Here is a 27,028-nt window from a genome sequence, read left to right as displayed (position 1 = left end):
CTGGATCCTACCCACTTTGGCTTTGTTAATGGCAGATCCTGCCTCTTAAACCTGGTTGATTTCTTTGAAACAGTCACTAAAGCCATTGACGAGGGGAAGGTGGTCCACACAGCCTACCTGGACCTCGCAAAAGCCTTCGATACAATACCTCACTTGGGCATTATAGATAAGCTCACCAGCTTAAATATAAACCCCTATGTCACTAGGTGGGTTGCAAACTGGCTCAAGGACAGAACCCACATGGTTAGAATTGCTGGAGCCATGTCAGACTCCAAACCAGTTACAAGTGGCATCCCACAAGGCTCAGTCCTGGGACCTCTCTTGTTCGGTATATATTTCTCGGAGGTACAGGCCAACATGGAAGGACTGTGGCTGACCAAGTTTGCAGATGACTGCAAACTGGGCACCATAATCGACACTCCAGCCGACACAAGCATCCTCCAAAAGGGCCTCATAGAAACAGACAACTGGTGTCAGAGCCATGGCCTCAAGCTAAATGCCAAAAAGTGTATAGTCATCCCCTCTGGCAAAAACAAAATGCCCACAAATTACCACATAGGTGGTAATCCATTAAGTACAGAAGATTTAATTAGGGACCTGGGGACCCAAGTTGATAGCAATCTCTCATTTGACAACCACGTGGCCAAAGTGGTTAGAAAAACATTTTATATAGCCCACCTAATCATGAAGGGATTCACATCTAGATCAGGGGAGGTCATCGTGCCTCTTTACTCATCCCTCATCAGGCCCATAATAGAGTACAATGCCCCTTTTGGGATGTACCTTACCAGACACCTGCAGCAACTGGAAAGACCCCAAAAGTATCTCACCAAGAGAATCAAAGGGCTCAAACAGATGCCATATGCTGCCCGGTTAAAGAAACTGCAGCTCTACTCAGTGGCATACCGCCTGCTCAGAGGCGATCTGTGCCTGACGTATAAAGCCATGTCCAACCCGGAATTAATGGATATGCTGCACCTCAGAAAATCCAAATCCCATCGAGCTACGCGCTCGAGAGACTTGAACCTCAGCACTGAAATAAATAGGACATGCTGGAGAGACAGATTCATAACTCAGAGGCTCCCTTCACTCTGGAATAAAATCCCAGTCCAGGTTAGGCAGAGTCCTGCATTGACTCTCTCCAAGAGGAATATTGATGAGTGGATGGGAGATCGTAGGTTTACCCCAGGTATCACTTCTGTGTCACTGTTAGACAGAGGCACAGTATACTAACCTCGAAAAAGGGCATAGCAAAATTATTTTAAAATGGGTGGCGAAAGCCAAACACACTCTGCCTAGGCTTATAAATGCCCTAGGGCAGATAACTTAGTATGAACCTATGAACCTATGAAGTAGCTTATTCATTTAACAGGGGTGTAGCTAGATAATTGACATTTTGTACTCAAAACCTAATGTTGTTGCCCCCACCACCCACCTATCATGTTAAAGATGTACTCAACCCTCAAATGCTACACCCAGCCAAAAAGGAAGGGGGCACCTTATTTTCAACTGTTACCTTGTATACCCCTAAAAAGCTATTTTTAAAGGTGATTTCCTTTCACACAAATATTCTTTATATACCTCTATACAATAGGTATTTGTTTACAGAGTTCATAACATTCTGTGCTTTTGGAGTGTTAAAGTTTCCAAGAGATGCTCAGAAAAATTTTCTCACTGGAGTACATTGAGTATACTTGGCTACACCCTTGTCAGTTAAGTAGGTAGATGGACCAGTGTTCTTGTTTTCTTAACTGAATAAACTACTTAAAACTTCAACAAGGCATCTTTATTCCTCCCACAGGGAGGGTATTGGAGAGAGAGACTCCTAGATCTGCTAGCTAAAGTGATTTTATCTGGAATAATCTTTTGTACTCTTATTCCCATACAGATTCATTAATAGGTTCATAGGTTTATACTAGGCTATCTGCCCCAAGGCATTTATAAGCCTAGCCCGAATTTCTGTGGCTTACGCCACCCCTTATATGAAAAAATACTGTACCCATTAGTTTGTTGTGCCTCTGTCCAGCAGTGACACAGAGATGATTCCCGGGGTAAACCTACGATCTCCTATCCACAGGTCAAGATTTCTCTTGAACAGAGCCAGCGAGGTGCTCTGCCTCACATGGATCGGGACTCTATTCCACAGCATAGGGAGTCTCTGAGTGATAAATCTATCCCTCCAGCACGTCCTATTTATATCCGTGCTAAGGTTTATGTCGCTTGCTCTAGTGGTTTTGGTGGATTTGGATTTTTTGAGGTGGAGCATGTCCATTAATTCCTGGTTGGACATGGCCTTGTATGTCAGGCACATGTCACCTCTGAGCAGATGGTATGCGACTGAATAGAGCTGGAGTTTCTTCAATCTGGCAGCATATGACAGATTTTGGAGTCCCTTTATCCTTTTGGTGAAAAACTTTTGGGGTCTCTCCAATTGCTGCAGATGTCGGGCGAGATACATCCCGAATGGGGCATTGTACTCGATCATTGGTCTGATAAGTGAAGAGTACAGGGGAACAATGACCTCACTAGATCTGGATGTGAATCCCTTCATGATCAGGTGGGCAATGTAGAAGTTCTTTCTAACCACTTTAGCAACGTGAGTGTCAAAAGAAAGGCCACTGTCAACCTGGGTCCCCAGGTCCCTGATAACCTCTTCTGTGCTTAGTGGATTGCCACCTATATGGTAGCTTGGGGTTACCTTGTTTTTCCCGAAGGGTATGACTATACATTTTTGGTGTTTAACTTCAGGCCATGGCTCTGGCACCAGCTATCTGTTTCCGTGAGTCCCTTCTGAAGGATATCCGTGTCCGATGCACTTTCCACTATGGCGCCCAGTTTGCAGTCGCCTGCAAACTTTGTCAGCCAAAGACCTCCCATGTAGCCCTTTACTCCTGAGAAGTAGATGCCGAACAATAGGGGCCAAGGACCGAGCCCTGTGGGACACCACTTGTGACCGGCTTGGAGTCTGACATAGCGCCAGCAACTCTAACCCTGTGGGTTCTGTCCTTAAGCCAGTTTGCAACCCATCTTGTGACATATGGGTTTACATTTAAGCTGGTAAGTTTTTTTACAATACCCGAGTGGTGTATTGTGTCGAAAGCCTTTGCAAGGTCAAGGTAGGCTGTATTGGCTGCCTTTCCCTCATCAATGGCCTTGGTGACTGTTTCGAAGAAGTCGACCAAGTTCAAAAGGCATGATCTTCCCTTGACGAAGCCAAACTGGGTCGGGTCCAATGTCTGCAAGTCCCCTATATCTTTGTTTATGAGCTCCATTATGATCCTCTCCATAGCTTTGCAGACTAGACTTGTTAAGCTTATGGGGCGGTAATTACCAGGGTCCGTAGAGGCACCACCTTTGTGGAGTGGGACCACAGTTGCTGTACGCCACTCCTTGGGCACGTATCCTGTGGTAAGGCTGAGATTAAACAGCTGCCTTATGTGCAGTAATCATTGCACATCTTAATCTGATCAATCCCCCCATACTTAAATAACCTAGAAAATAAGAGATATAATGGTATTTTAAGTTCATTTTAAACTTCTCTCAGGTCATTGTTATTAAATCCATCTTGTTGTTGAGCTTTGCTGGGGGTCTAGTTAGCATAGCACGTTTTCAACAAAGTGTAATATTTCATTATCTGAAGTTATTTGAATGTGATTAATGTGGAGCCCAATTGTTTTGCATAAGATCTTGTAAATTTGTCTAAAATATGTTGTTTTAAAATAAATTTTTAGAACCTACACATAGTTTATTGATGTGTATATCTTTATTCCTGCCATATTTTATATGTCTATAAAATGGTTTCCTATTACATTCTATATTTGTATGTACATTGTCGTATGATTCCTCCTGATCTTGTCTCACCACACCATCATGAAGATTATTAAAGAACCCTACTGTCCACATTAAGGGCCGTGTTAAAAAGGCCCCGTGTTCATGATGTGGAGTTTTCCAGTTCAGAGACCCATTTGTCACAATATGGAGAGACCTCATTATTGGTTAATTTGCAAGCTTCTGAGTCATCATTTACTACCACAATTGCAGAGCATCACTTACTACTGCTCATGTTAGCAGTGGTGGTGGCCACATTATTTTAGCACAGGCAGCCCCCCTTCATTCCATCTCCCAGGCAAACACAGTACACTCATTCAAACACACGCTGACCACATACCCCATACTTGTCCCTATATTGTCAAAAAACCCTGATATGTTTTGCTTCCTCCCTTCATAAATCACAGATGAATTCAGTCATTAATGCCACACATTTGTTTCAGACCTTATATCTTTCAGGTAATCCATGGTAGGGCAAAAGCTGTTAAGATTAGCAACTTTATATAACAGGTGTGTCTGATTTTTTTATTTTGTTTTGCACTGCAAAGATGACAGGTATGCCAACTGCTCCCTGCCCCCCCCCCCAGTATGCCACTAACTGTTGCAGGCATAGAATAATGCTCAGTATATGTATAAAAAACCCACACTGCACTAACTTAGCACAGTGGGCTGGTGCCAGGGTTTACTGTGGCAAGGGTACAGGGTTTGACTCTATTTTAATGAATTTAAGGCACATTACTTAATAGTATCTCTGATGTGTAATGGTTCACTACGTATTTTTTTTAATTAAGTCCGTATGAGGCATACGATATGTAGTATCCCTGCTGTCTAGTGTTCCTGTCGTCCACCTTATATGCATGTGTCATTACTGCATGACAGGTTACCCCTGATGTCTAGTGATATTCTTCATGTTTCACTGTTGCAGTCATTACATTTGGGTTATCTGCTTGCAGATAGCCCTCAGCCGGCCTGATTATCAAAGTCTTGGGTCCTACGTCGGATGCTATCTCTTCTTCCATGACGTCAGGTAGTCGGGGTTTAAAGCATGCAGCCGACACCATTACATCAGTCTTTCTTGCCATGCGGTGCCCGAAGCAGAAGTTGTTCGCAAGTGCCGGTTGGCCGACTCCTGAAATTTTCGTTTTCGAGTTTCAGAACCGAAGTCTTCAAAAAAGCTAAGTACCACATTGGGGATCCTTTTCCTTGCTCTAAACCGATGTCAGTAAAAGTTAACAATTGTATTACTTGTGAAAAGCAAATACCTCATAAAGATTTTCATTCATACTGCATTCCTTGCTTAGGCCTAGACCACGACGTCCCTCGCTGCCAGTTTTGTGCCTTATTCAATCCTCGAACTATTCGTTGTTGGTTCATTTTTGCATCAAGCTATTTCGGTACTCTGTTTAATTATCCAGAAATGGCTTCGGTAAGCCATCCGACTACCCGTAAAAACGTAAAGATAAAGACAGACAGACTGCATAGGTCCAAAGCTGCCGACGACACTTTCGTTAAGCTAGTCGACACTTCACCGGTACTCAGTGAGGCGCTTTCGCAGCCCCTGATACCCGCTACTTCAGATTCGTAGGCCTCTACTGAGACCCGTTCGGAGTCCGGTATGCCATGAGATGCTTCTTCGACTATGGAACCTGTGGATGTCTCTACCTTGGATGGGTCCGAAGCCGCTGTGCAGGCACCGGCTTCTGAGGGTGTATTCAGGCTTCCTACTTGCATATCAAACCGATGCCATCTTCTTCTTCAAGGCCTAGATCTCGATCCACGCCTAAAAAACCGACGTCCAAACCGCATGGTCAGGCCCATATGCCTAAAAACAAATGATAAGAATGGTTGAAGACCTTATTACTCTAATTAGGGGAAGCCAACCTTCTCCCTGTAAGAGACCTAGAACTGATTTTCCTTCTGATTCTTCTGATCAGGATTCTGAAATTTCTGTTTCTTCTGATGACCAGGATTTGCCCTTATCTACCTATGAGGATTCTGATGCAGAGGACTCCATTCCCTTTGCTTCCCCTCCAGAAGATTTTTTCTTTTGGTGAAACTTTGCACACTCTTAGGGAGTATTTCCACTGGGAAACCCATGATTATTCTGACTCCAGAAAGAGGATTAGGGAATTCTTACTCCTTCCTCAACACAGGCCTTTAGCTATCCCTTCTGTACTGGATATTGTAGATGATGCCTCCTTGAAATCGAGCCTGGCCCCAGACACTTTACGTCCGGCTCCCAGGAAACCTGACAGGTATTACAGAGTACCTGATTCTCACAAGTTCCTCTTTAAGCATCCTACTGCGGATCCAGAGACCATTTCACAGGGACCAAAGGCATTAAGGCTACTACTGCCAAAAACCCTATCTCCTCTGATAGAGATTCGAGGGCTCTGAACAGATGGGGTAAGAAGGTATACACTTCTGCTACTTTGGCCATTAGGGCCTGAAACTGCCAATTTCATATGTTGAAGTATCAGCAGCATATTATTGAATTACTTAAACAGAAAATGATGTTGATTCCTGACTGTGCTGAAAATAAAGAATTACAGGATTTAATGCATTTTGCTGAACAAGTTGGTAAACATACTTTGCAATGTGGTTTTTGCTCCTTAGAAGCATCTTGCAGGGCTGTTGTCACTGGGTCTGTTCTTAGAAGGCATGCCTGGCTTAAGGAGCAAACTTTGCGAGATCATGTTGAAGCTAAATTACTGGATGCTCCCTTAAACCAAGACAGCCTGTTTGGCAACAAAGCAGAAAAAGTACTTAAAAAGATGGAGAAAAAAGCTAAATCTATGCAAACTGTTAAAGATTTCCTGCAAGTACAGCCTCCCAGATTTAGTAGGCATTGGCCTTCTAAGAATTGGTCCTTTCCTGTCTCTTCCAGGCCTTCTCAGTCCAAACCCAGGAACAGCAGACCACCTAGGCTACAGTCTCAAGGTACTCACAGGCCAAACGGTTGGCCAGACCTACCCGAAAATCAGTGGGCAGAGGCTCAGCAGCAGGTTCTCTCTCTTCTAAGTATCAGGGCTATTCAGCGTGTCCCACCAGAGGAATGGGGACAAGCTTTTTACTCAAGACTTTTTCTGGTACCCAAAGAAGACAACTCCTGGCTTCCTATCCTGGACCTGTCTGTCCTAAACACCTTTTTGGTAATCCCAAAATTCAAAATGCTAACTCTTCATCAGCTGCTTCCCATGCTAGGCAAAAATGCCTGGTTGGCAACATTGGACTTAAGGAAACTTACCTGTATATTCCAATAAGGGAATCTTGCAGAAAATACCTACACTCCAGAGCAGGCTACATTCACTATCAGTTATCTGCACTGCCCTTTGGCTTATCTACTGCGCCCAGGGTATTCACAAAGTGCCTAGCTCCAGTCATTGCATTCTGCAAGCAAAGAAATATTCAGATATACCCATACCTGGAAGATTGTCTTAATTCAGGCAGAAAGCCAGGACATACTATTAAATCATCTAGCATTTGTAAAGAAACTGCTAACCTCACTGGGGTACACCATAAATGAAAAGAAATCTCACCTAGTACCCTACCAACAAATTGTATTCCTGGGAGCAAGCTTGAACACAACTTCCCAGATGGCCTACCTCATGCCAGAGAAACAAGTTTATTTGACAGCCTACTTCAAACTACTGGCCACAAAGTCCCAACTCTCTGCAAGGAAAATACTGTAAGCCCTGGGGTTCATGAAGAAACTACAATAGTGTCTAAAAAGCCTATGGTGTCAACATTCTCAGGACCTGGAATCAGTGATTCCCATCATTCCTTGTATAAAGACAGAGTTCCTTTGGTGGGCAGAGACCTGCTACCACAACAAGGGACTGCCATTCACTCTACCCCCTGCCACCCAAACCCTAACAACAGATGTATCAGACTATGCATGGGGGGCTCACTTGACAGGGCAGTGCATTCAGGGCAAATGGAACCCGAGTCAAATACACCTGCATATCAATCAAAAAGAAATGTTAGCTATACAGAATTCTCTGACAGCCTTCAAGGATCACATTCTTCTAAGACAATTATTGGTAAAGACAGACAACCCCACTGTTATGTGGTACATAAGCAGGGGGGACCCACTCATACCCTCTCTGCAGACTAGCCATGGCTCTGATGAATACAGCCTTGACCTACAAGCTCAATTCCTGCCAGGCAAGCTAAATTCAATGGCAGACTACTTGAGCAGAAATCTCAGGGACCCACAAGAGTGGAAACTGGAACCAAAGATATTTAACATTTTGAGAAACAAATGGGAGAGCCCAGTGATGGACCTGTTTGCCTCTCCTCAGAACTACCAGTTGGACAAATTCTACACAAGGACTCCCCACAGACAAGCTTGGAAAGTGGATGCCCTGTCCTTCATCTGAGAAAGCTTCTCAGTTTATGGCTTTCCCCCTCTGCCTCTCCTCTCGAAAGTTCTACTAAAGATCAAACAGGACAAACCAAGATCAATACTCATTGCACCAGACTGGCCACGGCAACACTGGTACACCCCCTCTTGCGCAGTATGTCACTGCTGGAACCATGACACCTGCCTCAGATCCCTTCCTTGCTGTCCCAGCAGGAGGGCCAGATTCTGCACCCCCAGCTTCAAACCCTGAACCTTGCAGCCTGGCTAATTACCTGAGCTCTCCAATACCATCCCTCAGTAAGCAAGTGCTAGATGTCATTCTGGAGGCAAGGAGGCCTAGTACTAGAAAATCCTATGCTGAAAAGTAGAAAAGATACTGCTCCTGGTGCCAAACTCAAAGGATGGGCACAACGGTGCCCAGCTTACCGCATATTCTTCAATAATTAACAGACATGCTTCACAAGGGCCTTTCCTTCTCTTCCTTTAAAATTCATGCCTCAGCCATTTCAGCAGATTATAATACTGAGACAGCCCTCTTCTCTCACCCCCTGCTGAAGCAATTCCTCAGAGAGGCCAACAATTTAAGACCACCCAGGAGAGCCCCTACTACAGCCTGGGACCTTAACTTTGTATTGGAAAAGCTCACTCTGCCTCCTTTTGAGGCAGCTGCAACTGCAGAGTTGAAATTCCTTTCTTGGAAAACAGCCTTCCTTCTAACCATCACTTCAGCAAGAAGAGTGTCTGAACTACCAAGCCCTCATGTTAGTGGAGCCCTTCTTCATCTTCCATGCAGACAGGGTGTCCCTCAGGACCAATTTCCTTTATGCCCAAGGAGGTATCCAGTGTGGCCCTTAATCAGTCCATTCATCTGCCAACCTTCTTTTCTAATCCACAGAACAAAAGAGAACAAATACTGCTCTCTTTGGATGTGCACAGACAACTTAGATTTTATTTGGACAGGACTAAGCCTCTCAGGAAAACTGAACAGCTGCCAGTTGCCTTTGCTGCAGGGGCAGAGGGAAAGGCCATTTCAAACCAAAACATTTCTAAGTGGATAGACCATTGCATTCATTTCTGCTATAAGCACCATGGAAAACCTACCCCACAGGGGATAAGATCACATTCCATCAGGGCTGCATCTACTTCAACAGCTTTCTCAAAGGTGTTCCTACCAGGGACATCCAAGAAGCAAGCTGCTACCTGGAGTTCTGTACATACCTTCATCAAGCATTACCACTTGCCTACTTTTTCTAAATCCAGAGCTGGTTTTGCCACTGCAGTCTTGCAGGGCCTAATAGCTGGTCCTAATGCTCTCTAAATGCCTCCTCCCTTCCTTAGCTTTCGGAATCTACCAAATGTAATGACTGCAACAGTGAAACACAAAGAAGATAGTACAGCTGTGTACGCTTACCATAAATGTAGATGTTCGAGTGTATTCACTGTTGCAGTCCTGGTTACCCTACCTCCAGCCCCCTGACTTCTGTTGGCTATACCTCTCTTCTTGTTTACTGTATTTAAGCTTTCTGGTGTGTTTGCTTTTTATTGGGAGGTGTAAACTTGTATATAATTGCTTCCCATTATGAGGGCACCTGACATCTGGGGCAAGAAAAACTGATGTAATGGCATTGGCTGCATGCTTTATACCCCTGACTACCTGTCGTCATGGAAGAAGAGACCGCATCTGATGCAGGACCAAAGAATTTGATAATCAGGCCAGCTGAGGGTTACCTGCAGGCAGATAACCCAAATGTAATGACTGCAACAGTGAATACACTTGAACATCTACATTTATGGTAAGTGTACACAACTGTACTTTCCTTTCGTCTACCTTATGTGCAATGCCATTACTGCATGACAGGCTATCCCTGGTGTCTAGTGTTCCTGTCGTCCACCTTATGTGCTTGTGCCATCACTGCATGACATGTTATCCCTGGTATCTCGTGTTTCTGTCATCCACTTTATGTGCATGTGCCATTACTGCATGACAGGTTATCTCTGGTGTCTAGTATTCCTGTTGTCTACCTTATGTGCATGTGCCATTACTGCATGAGAGGTTATCCCTGGTGTCTAGTGTTTCTGCCATCCATCTTATGTCCATTTGCCTTTACTGCAGGTTATCCTTGCTGTTTAGTGTCCCACTCCCCAACCTACATAGATAAAATATGCACTGGTGTCTAACATTCCCCTCGATCAATATAACACATTTTCTGGTGCCTAGTGTTCACCCACCTACTTAGGTAATGTATTCCCTTATAACAATGAAATAAATGTGTTAGATGTTTTCTTTGCAGCCACTGTTGCAGACTGCTAATTAGCCTTGGCATGTGTGGAGGAATGACAGCCACATCAACTTACACACATACACATAACCCCCCTCTCCAACTTATTGTACTCACAGACACATATCCATTCAGCATGCACACACACAGTGACACACCTCCCTACTTACTCTTTAATTAACTGCTACCTCCCAGGCAGACACATGTACACTCACACCTGCAGCCCTACACACACATACACACACTCACACGCACACACACACACACACACACACACACACACATGCACACACACACACCTTTAACACTACCTGACTACTAAACACCCCAGCATTTACTTCTACCATGATGGATGAACATAGCCTTTTGGCTGTGTTTGTTCCTGAATTGCAAAGGTGCCATCTGTCATGTTAAGTTTAATAGGGATTGAGTGAGCTTTACGTGCAGAGGGCACTTCTTTCGTAAACTTGTTCTTTTTGCATTTCGCCTAATATTGTTCATTTCCTCAATCTTATCATTAATATGTTACAACACTTTTCTTGTATCATCAGCAAATCTAAGTTTACTGTCAATAATAGTAAGCAAATTATCCAGTGTTTTACATCAAGAACACAAATCTCCAAAGTTATCGTTTGTTGCCTTTATGTATGCATGGCACTTAATACCTTGGTCTCCAGAGTTATTCTGTGTTGCCTTTATATATGCATGGCATCTAATACCTTCGACAAAAAACTTATACTTTAACAAATTGTTAATGGCAAACTTAAAGAATCCATTGTCAGTGAGAAAGAATTTTAAAAGAAACAAACATGTAAATCAATAATCGTCGCATTCATAGAAATTAGAACAAATTGTATGAAAAAAACATAATGTTAAATGAAGTACGCTGAGCTAACCTTGCACAAATGGAAGTACTTCATAAAGTCGTTATTCTACCCTACTGCACCAGTTCTGTGCATCACACTAGGACACTAGATATGTCTTCATGTCATGCGCGATAGCTTGTGCTCATTAGCACTTGCATTGACTGCCCTGGTTATAACTAGCTAGGCCTCTTGGGACGGATAGAATGGGCTTGCTGCGATGTATTTCTTTCTTCCAATATGTACTTATAGGGTTTGTTTCAGATTAATGTTTAAGAATACTGAATAAAGTACCATAACAGTGCAACCACAAATGATAAAGAATATTATGATCAGATTTCTGATTATAATCAAGTTGTTATACATTTGTGAATTGAATGTCAAGAAATTCAGCTCAAGTAAAGCAAAGTGTTGACATTCATTTCAAGAGCATAAAACTCCTTGGTTATGATTTGAGAAATTAATTCTTTGAAGCACAGGAAACCTTATTTGCTGCATATATTAGCAGTTACAGGAAGAGGGGAAAAAAAGTATATGAGAGCTGTGTTTTGCTGGGGCTGCTTGTTGCAGTTTTCAAAGATGTAACTGTGAATCCAAAATTGCAAAAAGAAAACAGTAATTTAAAAGGAGAACAAATAATATCAAAACACACTGTTCTTTTAAATAGTTTTTTTTTTTTTTTGCAGAGGGACAAGCCCTCTGACATCCAAAATATAGGGGCTGCAAATCCTCCACCTGCCTCTGAGACTTTCTAACTTCAAGATTTGTGTATATCAGTGAGCGAAAAAACTCGAGACATACAGGTGGTGAACTTATTCCATACCTTCTTCACTTTTATACGTTTATTGTCACTGTTCTGGTTGTCACAGTTATGATTCTTGGACATTCCAGTTGTTATCCTTGCCAAACAATTCTTTGTTGCATATAGATCTTTAGTTCTTCCAGTCTGCTCCAAAACAGAGACCAAAAAGTAAATAAACTGTAAGTGTGTGACGTGTTAAATAGCTTTGAAAGCTGCATGTAAGAGTTGCCTCACAGACAGTGGCCAGAAGCAAAGTATATCTAATTCTTTGACGGCTTTAAAAGCTGCAGTTCACTGAAGAAGCTTGGAAGCATATGCCTATTAATAGGAACGCATGTAATTAATAGTAAAAGGCTAAGAATTTGTTTGTCTTTTCTGCTTTTCCTGGTCAGGGTTCGCCACAGCGGAACTCCGGTCCACTAATGATTGGCAGTAGATTTTTTTATGGTGCCGAGTTGCCAGCCCGACGCCCAACCTTCAGCGAAGGCACGCCCATTCACGCATGTCTTTTGGAGGACACTCGACCGTGGGGAGGACATGCAGACTCCACACAGAAAGCACTCCAGCTGAGAATCGAACAGTAGAACCTCTTGCTGTGAGGCAACAACGCTACCGCTGTACCACTGTGGCTTAGAAGAAAAAGGCTAAGATTGCACTTTACAAACACTCCACTGCCGGTATGAATTAAAAAATATATTTTCACTTTTGGAGAGTGTGACTTCTTAAATGCAAAGAATTGATATAGAAGACGAGTTAAATTCTAGGGAATATTAGTGGCGAATATTATTAAATTCTTCTGTGTCTCTGGTTTTTCAGTAATCATATTAACTTCAAAATTGCCCTTAAGAGATGTGTACTAAGGCATAATAGTGTTCTAGTAGTAGTTTTAACATACGAGTCTTAATCATTACTTTTCAGTCATTGTTTCACATGTTACTTTTGTGTTACATGATTATGGTTATGTGTTTGTTTTTCATATTTAAATATGTGCATTTTTAACTCACACTAGTCTGGTGGAGTCGAAGAAGTTGTCCTGACTGCCATCTTGTTTTTTTGTTTTGTTTTGTTTTGGTTCATGTAAGTTGTGTCCTTAATTTATTTATTTTAGTTTTCAAAGCCATTTGCTTTTTCTGGTACTGTTCTTTGGTGACCCCTATTTGTGCTGTATGCAGAAGTAGATCTTAACGTTGCTGAAAGGTGAACAACAGTCCTAGCTCAGGATTGTGCTTAACAAAGTTGTCCTCTTCCCAATTCTTTGAAAGTAATTATTTTACTCTATGTGCTACATTCTGAATTGTTAACTACTATAAAAATATAAGCAGAAATGTGATATTAAAGTGCAGCCCAAGTATCTGAATACATGAAATCAGTAATTGTTATATGAAACACCACCAGGACATCTCCTGTCAGACTTTGGTCCTAAGGCACAGAAACTAATCCTTGGTAAGATTTGTCAGTCAACAAAATGCACACACAGATATAGGTAATTTGGAAGATCTGAAGTTCACATACAGCTTATCTTTGAGATGTAGAAGGAAACCAGAGCACCCACATGGATACAGGGAGGGCATACAGACAAAACCCTGAAAGTAGCCTCATGAGGGCCAAACAGAGAACAAAGTGCTCTGAGGAACCAACACTAATTTGTTGTGTCATTGTGCTGCCCCATTGTATGCTGTATTACGTAACTCTGCAACCGTGACAAGTGTTGTGCCCCTACCTTTAATTATAGCACTTCAGCAGGTCACCCCTGAATTTATTTACATTACCCCTGCATTTATTGGCATCACTGGGGTACAGTAGCATAACCCTCTGCTGAACGTCTGAAATAACTTCTGACAGATCAAATAGTGGCAGTAACACAGCTCTGTGAAATGCAGTATGCCTCCAATGGGGTATCAGATGGTTCCGAGCTGGTTCAGTTGCCCTACTCACAACCTCATGTTCTTATTACTGCCCACACAGTCACTCCTCCCTGTAAATACAATAAAGGCACTGCTGTTCATAAATCTACTTTCTTTTTAGTGGAGTAAGATCTTGCCTAACCTAAACGCATCTACAAAATCTGTCTGATAAATAAGAAATATCCTGCAGGATAGAAATGTAAATCTTTGATGAACCAAGTAACCTTGAAAGTTGTGTAGACATCAGTGAGCTGATACTGTATATTTGATTAAATGCAATACTTAACTAGGGATGACACCATGGTGCAGCAGTTAATGTTGTCGCCTCACAGCAAGAGGTTTTCTGGTTAGATTCTCAACTGGGGTGCCTTCTATGCAGAGTTGCATGTCTTCCCTGCATTTGCATGGGTTTCTTCTGGGTGATCCAATTTCCTCCCACATTCCAGGGATATGCATCTGGAGCGTTTCTCCCTGGGCCTCCACTGAAAACGGTTCCTGTGCTAGTTGGACTTTCCCACTCAACAAATGTTAAGTAAATAAATTATAAAAAACAGCTCTTTGTTGTACTTTGGTTGCCCCAGCATTCAATCATCTGTAAAGTAGTGAAAAATGAAACTGTAATTTGTAACCACAAGCTTCAAAAGCACCCATACATTGAATTATCAGTAGAATGATGTGTGGCATCACATCTGTTTAGAAATAGTCTGCCTGGGGAGCTGCTGCATGCCTGTAGAATTTTGACAGTTGTTACTGTTGTTGTAGTTGTTTGTCTTTCAGCATTTCCCAGTTAGGGGTCGCCACAGCGGAACTCCGGTCTGCTAATGATTGGCAGTTGGTTTTTATGGTGTTGAGTTGCCAGCACGACACCCAGCCTTCAACAAAGGCATGCCCATTCCACGCATGTCTTTCGAACGCTCACTTGACCGCGGGGAGGACATGCAGACTCCACACAGAAGGCACTCCCAACCCAAGCCGAGAATCGAATGGGAGAACCTCTTGCTGTGAGGCAACAACGCTACCGCTGCATCACAGAAATGCATTGGCAGCCAATCAGTGACATCAGACATTTATACAGTGTAGAGGGGGATAAAGGAAAACTGACATGAGTTTGGTAATGTAGGACAGTGGAATGTTGACCTCTGCAAAACTGTTCAGATAATTCTTAATCACAGGTCAGGAACATTAACCTAAACAGACTAGTTATTGGGAAGCCTTGCCAAATACTGCAGCACAGGTTCACATGGGTAGCAGCAGGCTGACCAGATAAAATGAATAACTGGTAATTATTAGCATATTTCATGATAAATGTTTATGGGGACCAGTGTTTTTTAATGCGTTTATTGATGTACAGTAATGGAATTTCGAGAATGCACAAATGGTACATCAGCACCCTGATTGGAGAATGAATGTTATCCAGCAGAGTATTAATGTACAAGTAATGCCTGCTTAAATATTAGTCTGCCACTTCACAGCAGCATATCAAGCTGCCGTAGAGTTCAGACTGCAAAAAAACTAATGTCTGCCATTACTTTACTCTCGCTGAGCAGAACGTTTGCTGTTTTAGCAAGTGTAAAAAAATAAACAAACAGAAAAAAGTGTATGTGTGTGTATGTATGTGTATGAGTGTGTTTATGTTTCTGTCTGTGTGAGTGAATGCTTGTATGAAAGCAGAGGAGACTGTGTGTGAGAGATCGAGAGAGAGTGAGAGCGATCTTGTTTGAGTGAATGTATGTATGAAAACAGAGGAGACTGTGTGTTTGAGAGAGACAGAGAGAGATGAAAAGAGAGTGAGAATGATGTTTTGTGGGTGAATGCATGTATGAACGCAGAAGAGACTGTGTGTGTGTGTGAGATCAAGAGTGAGAGCGATCGAGTGATCTTGTATGAGTGAATGCATGTATGAAGGCAGAGGAGACTGTGTGTGTGAGATCGAGAGAGTGTGAGTGGAGCGGTCTTGTGTGTATAGCTCTCAACTGTCCAAATTTTTGCAGTGTTCAGATTTTTCCTCATACGTTTTGTCTGTTCCTCATAAAATGTGTGGTTTTCTGACGTTTTGTGACAAATCACTGAGGAGTGAATTCAGTTAATAATGACAGGCATTTGAGTTTCAGGCTTTATTTCCTTCAGAAAATGCATTGTAATACAAGGCCTTTTACTCTAGTAACTTTCTAAGTTTATGAGAGCAATATTTAAATGTGTCTGTATTTTTGGGGCTTTGTCCCACATTATTTTTGTCTTTGTCCAGATTTATTGTGCTAAGAGGTTGAAAGTTATTTCTGTGTGAATGAATGCGAGTGTGAAAGCAGAAGACTGTATGAGAGAGAGAGAGAGAGAGAGAGAGAGAGTGTGGTCTGTCTGTAAAATTGTTGGTTTTACTTATTTATTTTTTGAGGTACTATATTATTTTATATATATATATATATATATATATATATATATATATATAATTTTTTTTTTAATGTAAAATGCTTCCTCCAGCACCATTCACAAATGCTACAGAAAGTTTGAAACATTAGGTGGAGGAACTATTTTATATCAAAAATATATATAAAAAATAATGTAGTACTTAAAATAATAAAATAATGTAGTACTTAAAATACAGAGCGCCCATTCTCTAAATGCCTGCAGCATTGGGCCTCACAACACCCCAGGGTGTGCATTAATTACACATTAACACAATCCCTGTCAGGCATTATTGCTTAGTTAGTAACCATGACTGTGCAACAGTAGCTTGTACAGAAGCCTGAGAGTACTGTATGCTGCTGGGGTGCTTGCAGTGGCAGCAGGTGTAGCAGGAACTGACCAATTACAGCACTGCTGCAGATGCCATTCCAGAGATGCAGAATATGTGCTATAGGTGTGAATGAGTCATTGCAAATGCATAAAACTCTAAGGCATCTTACAACAGGTTTATGACAGCGGTGCTGAAATGGCAATAATTGATGGATGTGTGGACAGTCCAGACAAGTTCATGTTTTCAGTTTTGGGTAACTTTTCATAAAAATTCAGAAAATGGACTGTGTGGCCAAGTATAAAATAAGGATTTCCATGGAACATGTCCCAGTAGCTGGGAATATTAACTCATCAGAATTTCCATATTTAATCTTTTGTTTAGATGGAGAGAGTAAGGTTTGAGCATGCTGAAGGAAATGTTGTTTGTGTCTCCTAAACTAAATACAGTTTACTGTTTTGCAGTCTATATATGTACTGTTTCACTGTGCTGTAGCAACTGCTTTGCTTTTTGTGATTGTTTATCCTGCTTATTTCAGTAAAACCAGAGAATTAACTTGAATCATTGTAGTCATTAAATATTAGACTTTACAATCACCATTATAATTCCCAAGAAGTTTAGGTCACAAAGAGACATTATTGTAAAATGGTGGCTTTTATAATTGCTTTAGTTGTTAGAGTGGGTGACTGAGGCACTCGTATAAGAAGCACATGGCTGATATGCACATTCATTAAAGGAGCTTGCTGTGGATGGTATTTGTCCATCCATACCCTAAGGTGCAGTTAACTTGGAGCACATTATTTTAAGTCTGTGAGTACTGGGGTTGAGTCTTATTGCATGGGATTCTGCTACATAAGTAAACTTAGGGCCTGCTAAAAGTCAAAAGGAAGAAGACAGTAAGTTGTAGAAGTAATTTGCTGAAGCTGAAGGTATATTAAATGAATACTTAAACTAAGTTTTGTGTGGTGATTTATCCCCTCTACATCATCTATGTTGGAAGTTGTAAACCTGTAATTTTAATAATAAACCCACACATCCCCTAACCACAGGGAAAAGGTTGTTGCACCAGCCTTTGCCCTGTATGAGCAGAGAAAAATGTTTGTGCGCACACTTGAGCAAATGCACATTATGACTTTCTCTTCTCCCCATGCGTGCGCGTGCACACGCACACACACACACACACACATACACACACACACACACACAGACACAGACACGTTTAGTTGCAGTTCACTTAGTCGACACTAATTTGTGCAGTGCAAGTGAACTGCTGTATATGCTGAGTAAGGAGCCATTTGTGAGAATGCTGTTAGTTGGTCAGCAAAGGTAAGTGATGCGGCGGGCAGTTTGTGTGCTAGGGTGTGTCTGTTTTAGGGTTTGGGTGAGGGTTAGGTAATGGGATAGATTTTGTGAATGTGTGACTGTGAGTGCTTTAGTGTTTGGGTAGAAGTTAGGTATGGAGATAGATTTAATATGCATGTGCTTTGTGAGTGATGGAGCTGTGTTGTGTAGTTAAAGAAAGATGCAAGGTTAGGGTTAATATGCATTGCTGAGGTGAATCCACGGGGCAAAGCTTTGAGTATCTGTAACTTAATTTTATTTGATTTGTTGATGGTAAGTGGATACGTGAAATTGTTCTTGACCCAAAGTCATAGGTGGGCAAACATAGAATGCAACCATCAGTGCAAGTAACTGCTAACATTACCCTAGATACCACCCTATCAATTCAAAAAAGCTCTCAAGGAATATTTCAGGTCTCAATGGATATGTCCCTGTTCCAAGCCTGGCTAAATCATTATTACTAGTCATTATTCATACTAATGTACTAATACTATGTTTGTAAATGGAACTCAACTTTATTTGTTAAGCCAGATTAGAAGTTTGTCAGACTGTGTAAATTTAACTGAGTCTGTAAAGTGTGTTTTATTTGTAATATATTATATCTGTACATTGTGATGATTGCATATGTAACCACCTTTGGAGCTTTTCTCCCTGGGCCTCTGCTGAAAATGGACATGTATCCAGTTGGACTATCCCAGTCAAAAAATGTTAAATAAAATAAATAAATAAAAATAAAATAAAGTAACATGAAAAACATTGCATGTTATCAGTCACACAAATTAAATTTAAAAACTCAGTACAGGTGTAACTGACACATAATAATTAGCATATAATACACATTTTACGTATTGCACATATTATAGGATGGGTACAAGTTAATGTTTAAAGAACACAAGAGTTGATGTATATTAAACTAATCAGGCATCATATTTGAAGATCACTACAATATGAAGTCTAACATTTGTTACCAGACATATACCAACTGCATATGTAAAAGACATATATGTAGTAGATTATGGACAAAGCTAGGACAGATGTACAAATAAATATTGCCAGTGAGAGATTAACTAAACTTTAAGCCACCTTTATTAAACAGAATCACAGTATTTAAAAATAAGTTATTCATACTACTGAGATATATTTTCTGGATAATTAGGAAGTATAACGATAATTAGGAAGTATAACTCAAAAATAACTTTCTCAATACACTGCTCTGTAAAACTGTCAGCCAACAAGTGTAGAATCAGAAGAAATAAGCAAACAGTCCCACCAAGCATATTTTTCTAATCCCATTGTAGGATTTGTAATGTCACAATATTATAAAACATACTTTGGGATTAATAAAATGTCTGCTGGTAGTATTTGTTTATTTGATCTGATAACCTAAAAATAAATGCTATGCACGTACATTGTAGCTCTCATGGCCCTAGTAGATCACTGTGTCTATATAAACAGATAAGCAGAGATTAAGAAGCATTAGTTGTACTTGCTCACCTGCACACACACACACACACACACACACACACACACACACACACACACACACACACACACACACATATATATACACACACACACAAATTGTCCAGTAAGGAGTATTAGATTGAATCTGTCCTGATTTTGTATTTATTTTATTTGTTTATACTTTGTTGACTGAGCTAGTGTTACTAGACCAATGGCCTCTTTTCGGTGAAGAGACCCAAAGTGTTATTCATACTGACTAGGAGAAATCTGACCTAGGCACTGGGGAACCCTAGTCTTCTCAATAAATGCTTCAGGATTTTCTACATGCACTTTATCTACCACCAACTCAGGCAGATGGGACTTTAGTTTAACATCTCATTCAAAGGACAGCAGCTGTACAGTTGATAGAAACTAAAGTTGTATTTGCGGGAAAAGAATCAAAGCATTTACTTAAACTAAACTTTAATGGTATTACTAAATGTTTCACCTGAGCCCAAAAACACAATTCACATCAGATTTTAAACATTTCTCTTCCCAAATTATGTACCTGTCCTACAGGCAGTCTCTTGGCACAGTTCACACTGCCATAGCTTCCTTAATTGGGAAATCTGCTCCGAGTCTGTTAACATAAGGGCGGAAAACATTTTATCTAATAACCAATGAACTCAGTAGACAAATTCAACCACTGTACTATATAAAAAGAAAAAAAATTCTTACCTGCTTTCTTACCCCAAACATCATTGTTAAGTCAGTGCCTTAAATTCCTCACTACATGAACTGCAAACTTGCAGTCTGATTGGGGCAAACCTTGAAAAGATGACATTTTTAATGATAAAACCCAAGGCATCCTAACCTTTGTATAATAACAAATATGGTTAGGATATAAAATATTGTGTTGCATTCTCACTCATGCTCCTACCTTGTAAACAAATACTAGCAGTTTCTAACACCATGCTACATACACTGACAATTACTGCCATTTTAAATGACCATATAGTGACAGAAGGAGTGGCAAATTCAGATAACATGAGGTTCAAAAAGGCAGGAATGACCAATCTGTGTAGTCTAATATTACAAATTACCCCATTAACAGTTTAATAGAATATTTAAAGTATGCATAAAGTATGCAAGATGGGGTGAGCATAGCTGGAAACAGTCAAGAAAGTCATTTAAGCACCAAAAACAAGACGGATCCTCTCAACTGTCTAGATTTTCGCAGAATGTCCAGATTTTTACCTCATATTTTTGGTCTGTTCCTCATAAAATTTGTGATTTTTCTGGCAAATTACTGAGGATTGAAGTAACTAAACTATACGAAATAATGACATACATTTGAGTTTCTGACTTCAGATCCTTCAGAAAGTACACAATAAGTCAAAACCTGTTATTCTAGTAACAAAGTTTATAAGAGTAAAATTAAAAAGCTGTCCCAGTTTTTGGACATTTGTTCCCCCATTATGTCTGTCTTTGTCCATACTGCACCAGGAGGTTGAGAGGTATGACAATCATAAATATATAGAGGTTTGTTATAACGTTAGAGGTTGCATATACCTAATATGACTGAAGGAATAATATTTAGTAGAAAGTTAGTCAAGGGGAGGGGGAAGGAACAAAACCTGAACTGTGAATCATGTGTCTCAAAACTAACTAAATAGTAAATATGGGAAGCTAGATACGAAGGTGAACCACTGAGAGGGACGCATAAACAGATGTGGAGAGGTGGACTGTGGGGAGAGAAGCATAACCAGATGTGGGGGGGGGTGGACTGCAGGGAGAGAAGCATAAACAGATGAGGGGGTGGACTACAGGGAGAGAAGCATAAACAGATGTGGGCGGTGGACTGCAGGGAAATAAGCATAAACAGATGAGGGGGTGGACTGCAGGGAGAGAAGCATAAACAGATGTGGGCGGTGGACTGCAGGGAAATAAGCATAAACAGATGTGGGGAGGTGGACTGCAGGGAGAGAAGCATAAACAGATGTGGGGGGTGGACTGCAGAGAAAGAAGCATAAACAGACGTGGAGAGGTGGACTGTGGGGAGAGAAGCATAAACAGATGTGGGGGGGTGGACTGCAGGGAGAGAAGCATAAACAGATGAGGGGGTGGACTGCAGGGAGAGAAGAATAAGCAGGGAGAAGGGGTGTAAGAAGGGGCCATGTGGCAATATTAAAAGAATGATGAGTTAGAATTTAAATTGATGGCTGGACAGATATAGCCGATTGAAATAAAGTTGCTTAGACTTGTTTTAGCAGTGGCATTAATAGCAATGGAATAAAATGAATTACTGAAACAAAATACATCAGAACATTTTAAAGGGCAAAACAGTACACGTCATGCTGAAAATATCTGACATATTTATTTCATTGTTATAATGAAATACTAATAAATATTTTGTTTTTAGGTACCAGAAGCACAGAATGCAGTGCAAGTTGCATTCAACATTCGTCACTTGGGACATCCCAGTTACTTTTCTCAGCAAAGAACTTGCAGCCAAAGGGCAACAACAATAAGCTTCCTCTCCCTTCTATTCCACAGCTGCAATCAAAAAATAACTGCGTCAAGAGCTCAGTGTGTGACACAAGTCAGAAAACTCCCACAGGGAAGAAACTTTATAAATGTACTGAATGCAGCAAGTGTTTCATTTATCCCAGTGATCTTCGAAGGCACCATGCCCTTCACTCAGGAGAGAAACCATATAAATGTGCTGAATGTGGTAAATGTTTTACACGAAAGTCACACTTGGAGTACCATCAGAACTCTCATACTGGGCTGAAACCATATAAGTGTACTGAATGCAGTAAGTGTTTTGCACGAAAGGCATACCTCGAGTATCATCAGTACTCTCACACACAGGTAAAACCATATAAATGTACTGAATGTGATAAGTGTTTTGCACAAAAGTCACACCTAGAATATCATCAAAACTCTCACAGAGGGGTGAAACCATATAAATGTACTGAATGCAACAAGTCTTTTGCAAATCCCCATGGACTTAAAATACACCATGCCACTCACACCGGAGTGAAACCATATAAATGTACTGAATGCAGTATGTGTTTTATTCAGAAGTCACAATTAAACTACCATAAGAACTCTCACACAGGGATGAAACCATATAAATGCAATGAATGCAGCAAGTGTTTCACACATCATAGTACCCTTCGAAAGCATCGTGTCATTCACACAGGAGAAAGACCGTATAAATGTACAGAATGTGATAAGTGTTTTACACAGCCTACTGGTCTTCGAAAGCATTGTGTCGTTCACAAAGGAGATGTGGGAAAAAAGATGGCCAGATAGTAGCAATAGTAGTAAGACTAAAACAGCTAATAAAAAAGAATATTCAAGTGTATCTAAATATGTAACCAATACAAGCAACTCCCTCTGAGCTACAGAATGATGCTTTTCTGACTGTACCTAAATATGCAACAATACAGGCGACTCCCTCTGAACTACAGAATGATGCTGTTCTGACTGTACGTAAATATGCAACAATACAAGCGACTCCCTCTGAGCTACAGAATGATGCTGTTCTGACTGTGTACGTAAATATGCAACAATACAGGTGACTCCCTCTGAACTACAGAATGATGCTGTTCTGACTGTACGTAAATATGCAACAATACAGGTGACTCCCTCTGAACTACAGAATGATGCTGTTCTGACTGTACGTAAATATGCAACAATACAGGCGACTCCCTCTGAACTACAGAATGATGCTGTTCTGACTTTACCTAAATATGCAACAATACAGGCGACTCCCTCTGAACTACAGAATGATGCTGTTCTGACTGTACGTAAATATGCAACAATACAGGCGACTCCCTCTGAGCTACAGAATGATGCTGTTCTGACTGTACGTAAATATGCAACAATACAGGCGACTCCCTCTGAACTACAGAATGATGCTGTTCTGAATGCACTGCAGCTACTGAGAGCACCCTCATGGCAAACAACAAAGACTAAAGCAATGCTACTGTCACAAATTTTAATTGTACCCTGACTTAGGAATAGGTTCCATTCCTGCCGCAATATAAGAACATGAAAATCGAAGCATCTGGACATATTAAAAGTGAGAAAAATGTATAAATGCACTAAATACAGTGTTTTAGGAGTAGAAGAGGCTTCCAGACCATCAGGGCATTCATGCAGGGAGTGTCACAGTGCTTTTCAAAGCATTGTAAAGTAACTATTTGGAGAATAAAAAAAAGGAACAAAGTGTATAAATGCACTTAATGCTGCAAGTACTTTGTATGAAAAACACACCTTAAGGACCATGTGAACTCACTTATGCATTCTGAGGACAGACATATAAAGACAGATGAGAGAAAGGGACTGCAGAAAGTGAATAAGACAGGGAGTGCTAAACGACAAATAAAACAGATAAGCAATAGCTGGGACCATTAAGAGAGAGTCATATTGATGTTAATGACATAAATACACTATACAACAAAACTAATAACAGGTAAACTGCTGCCACAAAACTGTAGCATGGTTAAAGAAAGGATTTTCTACCACGGAAGCATCAATCAGAGAGCAGTAAAAAAAAAAAAAAAACGAGTACGCAATATCACTACTACAATATAGAAAAGGGAAAAGATCATCAAAAACCTCTTAGAAAGATAGATGTGATAAAAGCAACACACATCACCAAAACAGAGTAGGATTTTATATTACACCGCCTCTAAAATAACCGGCATGAGCAGAAGCAACACACATCACCAAAACAGAGTAGGATTTTATATTACACCAACTCTAAAATAACCGGCATGAGCAGAAAAACTTAGTGTGTAGAAAAATATAAAAGGAAAATACAAAACAAGCAACTTATTTAGTGACCTCTGATTATGGGGAAAGTCTGACTGGCCAGGTACCCATTTTCAGATGAGACCCTAGGAGAAAAGCACCAAAGTATTACAAAACATGCTAAGAACAATAATTTAAAATCTTCAAAAATAATGCATAAACATCTGCAGTTTAAATAAACCAAAATCAACATAATGTGAAAACATTGCTTAAGAACAGATGCAACTTGTATGACGATAATTTAATATTTAGAGAAATTTTACCCAGTTTATTGATAAATTAAAGCTAAGATAGTATAGTACAAAGAGAAGTCGGGGAGATAAACTGAGTGAAGTAAGGAAGTGAGTTATGAAAGGAGAGCAAGAAAGTGTAAGGTATGAAGAGGTACTTGTTTATATTTAGGATATAGTTTATCCTGGGGTTGAGCAACAACAGAGCCAGATTATGGTTTTAAAGGACTGGAGGGGAGGGTATTGACCTGATGAATGCAGGTAAGGCATTCTAATCCTTACCAACCTGGTATGAGTACAGACCATGCCCAGCAGATTTGATAGGTTTATGGACAGAGAGGAGTTTTTGATCACTTGATCGTAATGACCGATTGGGAACATAGTTGTATAGAATGGTATTTAGTGACAGACAAGCAGATGGATGTTGGTTAATTTTATAGGTGATAAGAAGCTGTATATGTTACTTGATGTGGTAGTTCTAATCAATTTAAGCTTTTTAGTGCTATACAGTGGTGGATTATGAAATTGATATTTGCAGCAAATTTAACCACTTTTTTATGGTGCCTGGAGTTTAGTAACGCTAGGAGCACCATAAATAAGTATGGAGAGGAAATAAATAGTGACAAATGTAGTTTTAGTTGCTTTGGTGAGAAAGTGTTTGGCTCTGTAAAGCATCCCTAGTGTTTGGTGATTTTTTTATATGCACATCAAATTTAACATTACGATAACCCCCAAAAAGTTATATAGAGGACTAGGAAAGAAAACCGGGAAAAAATATACTGAATGGGTATGTGAGATAAAACAGTAAGACGTGCAAACATGGAGGATATGAAACAGAATCAAGCAATAGACAATGAAATTGATAAGAAAAAGTAAGAAAGGCTCCTAACTGGAAAACCCTGGAGCCAGATGCAATGCCCGACTTTTTGCTAAAGACATTAGCATCTTGGCACACAGCCTGGAGTAAAAATCATTTGGGTGCATATCCCAAACTGACACCAGCCTGGTTAAACAATAAAAAAATGTACTTCTAAATGAATCTAAACTACCAACTTTAGATATATCTATCTATGGGACAATGTTTATATATCGAAATTACACTAAATTGAATTCCATTTAGCTGAGCACACTTTAGCGAAATTACAGTATGTTGAAATACTACTTAAACAAAACACAGAACATCCAAACAAACCCTGGCAAATGCTGGACACTCCCCTGACATGCCACCACAGTTTAATATAAGGTAAACCACAACTTAGAAGTCCACAACATAAAATTATGCAAAACCCGTATTCCAGAATGACAAATAAACGTAGTCAAGTACCAGTACAGCATTTTCTCAAACTAAGTGATATGAGTTCACCATTCACCTCAGAAACCATGTTCACAGCAACTTTCATAACGTGCCCATCACCACCAAAACCAATTCAGAAGTATAACCTTACATTTTCAATAAGTGAGCAATCGCAGTGACATATTGTAAATTTGAGTGCTCTTCCTTACGAGTAAATATTTTGTCTCAAATTGTTGCTGACAGCATAATAAACTTCGCTTTTTTGGAGATGGTGGGCAAGCAGTACACAATTGTAACTGTATTTCATCATCTCTGTTTTGTTACAATACAGTATGAAGATCCGATACATTTTTACCAGTTAAACATTTACATCTACAATGCCAAACTTCCACACAATTCTGGGTCCTTGGCAGAAGTAACTCATTCAATACAGAAATATTCCAAAACTCTAGTGGAAATAAAGGTGGAAACCTGCTCTTATTAGGTGCTGTAGTGGAAAATGATCTAGGTTTACCCAATAAATACCACTCAGTAAAATGCCGCAACAGTTCTTTGCCCTCAACAGGAAAGTAACACTTCATTTCATTAAACATTGCAATAACATCCTTCTCTTCCAAAAACACCGAAGCCAGTTTTTTTTACAGATAGCTGGAATGAAGTATTACTGTTATATAAGGAACCGAGACCTAAGCTCTGCACTTTCCTCCACAGGTTCATCCCAAAGTGAAAAAAGCATCTTTTGCAAATAACATTATTAACATTCTGCCTAATGCTCTTCACAGCGGCAATTTCAAAGTCACACAGTACATAACTTACTTGGCACGTTAAATCATATTCCCCTATGAAATCAAACACACAGTGCCACAAGTAATTATAACCTTTTAAGCTCGTTTTAGTCATTAAACAATACAGTAATGGAACTTTTTTTGCATAGGCACCATATTTAATGAGAGAATGAATAGTATACAACTGACGGCAAGCTATACCTCTCACAAAGTAGGTACCATCCATTAACCAGATGTCAAACTGTGCTAAATTAATTAGATTTTGCTTAGTAGTGAACACAACAACATTCTCACTAAACTGATCAGACTTAAGTTTTTTGGATGAATGTACCTTC

At 40.3% G+C, this 27,028-nt stretch overlaps 1 protein-coding gene across 1 annotated transcript in view; it reads left to right on the top strand.

Annotated features, from left to right (window-relative positions):
* Positions 1-23,890, top strand: part of LOC122814378 (zinc finger protein 91-like) — a 316,216-nt gene extending 292,326 nt beyond the window's left edge. Inside the window, exon 13 of the mRNA XM_044086962.1 lies at positions 21,980-23,890. Within this exon, the coding sequence (XP_043942897.1) occupies positions 21,980-22,878 (899 nt within the window). The 3' untranslated portion in view covers positions 22,879-23,890. The remainder of the gene's footprint in view (positions 1-21,979) is intronic.
* Positions 23,891-27,028: the final 3,138 nt, after the last annotated feature.

This window comes from Protopterus annectens, chromosome 10.part0 (genome assembly GCF_019279795.1).
Source record: "Protopterus annectens isolate FY-2018-M chromosome 10.part0, PAN1.0, whole genome shotgun sequence".
NCBI lineage: Eukaryota > Metazoa > Chordata > Ceratodontiformes > Protopteridae > Protopterus > Protopterus annectens.
Note: the sequence above shows the minus strand (reverse complement) of the source record. Positions and strands in the feature narration are given on the sequence as shown.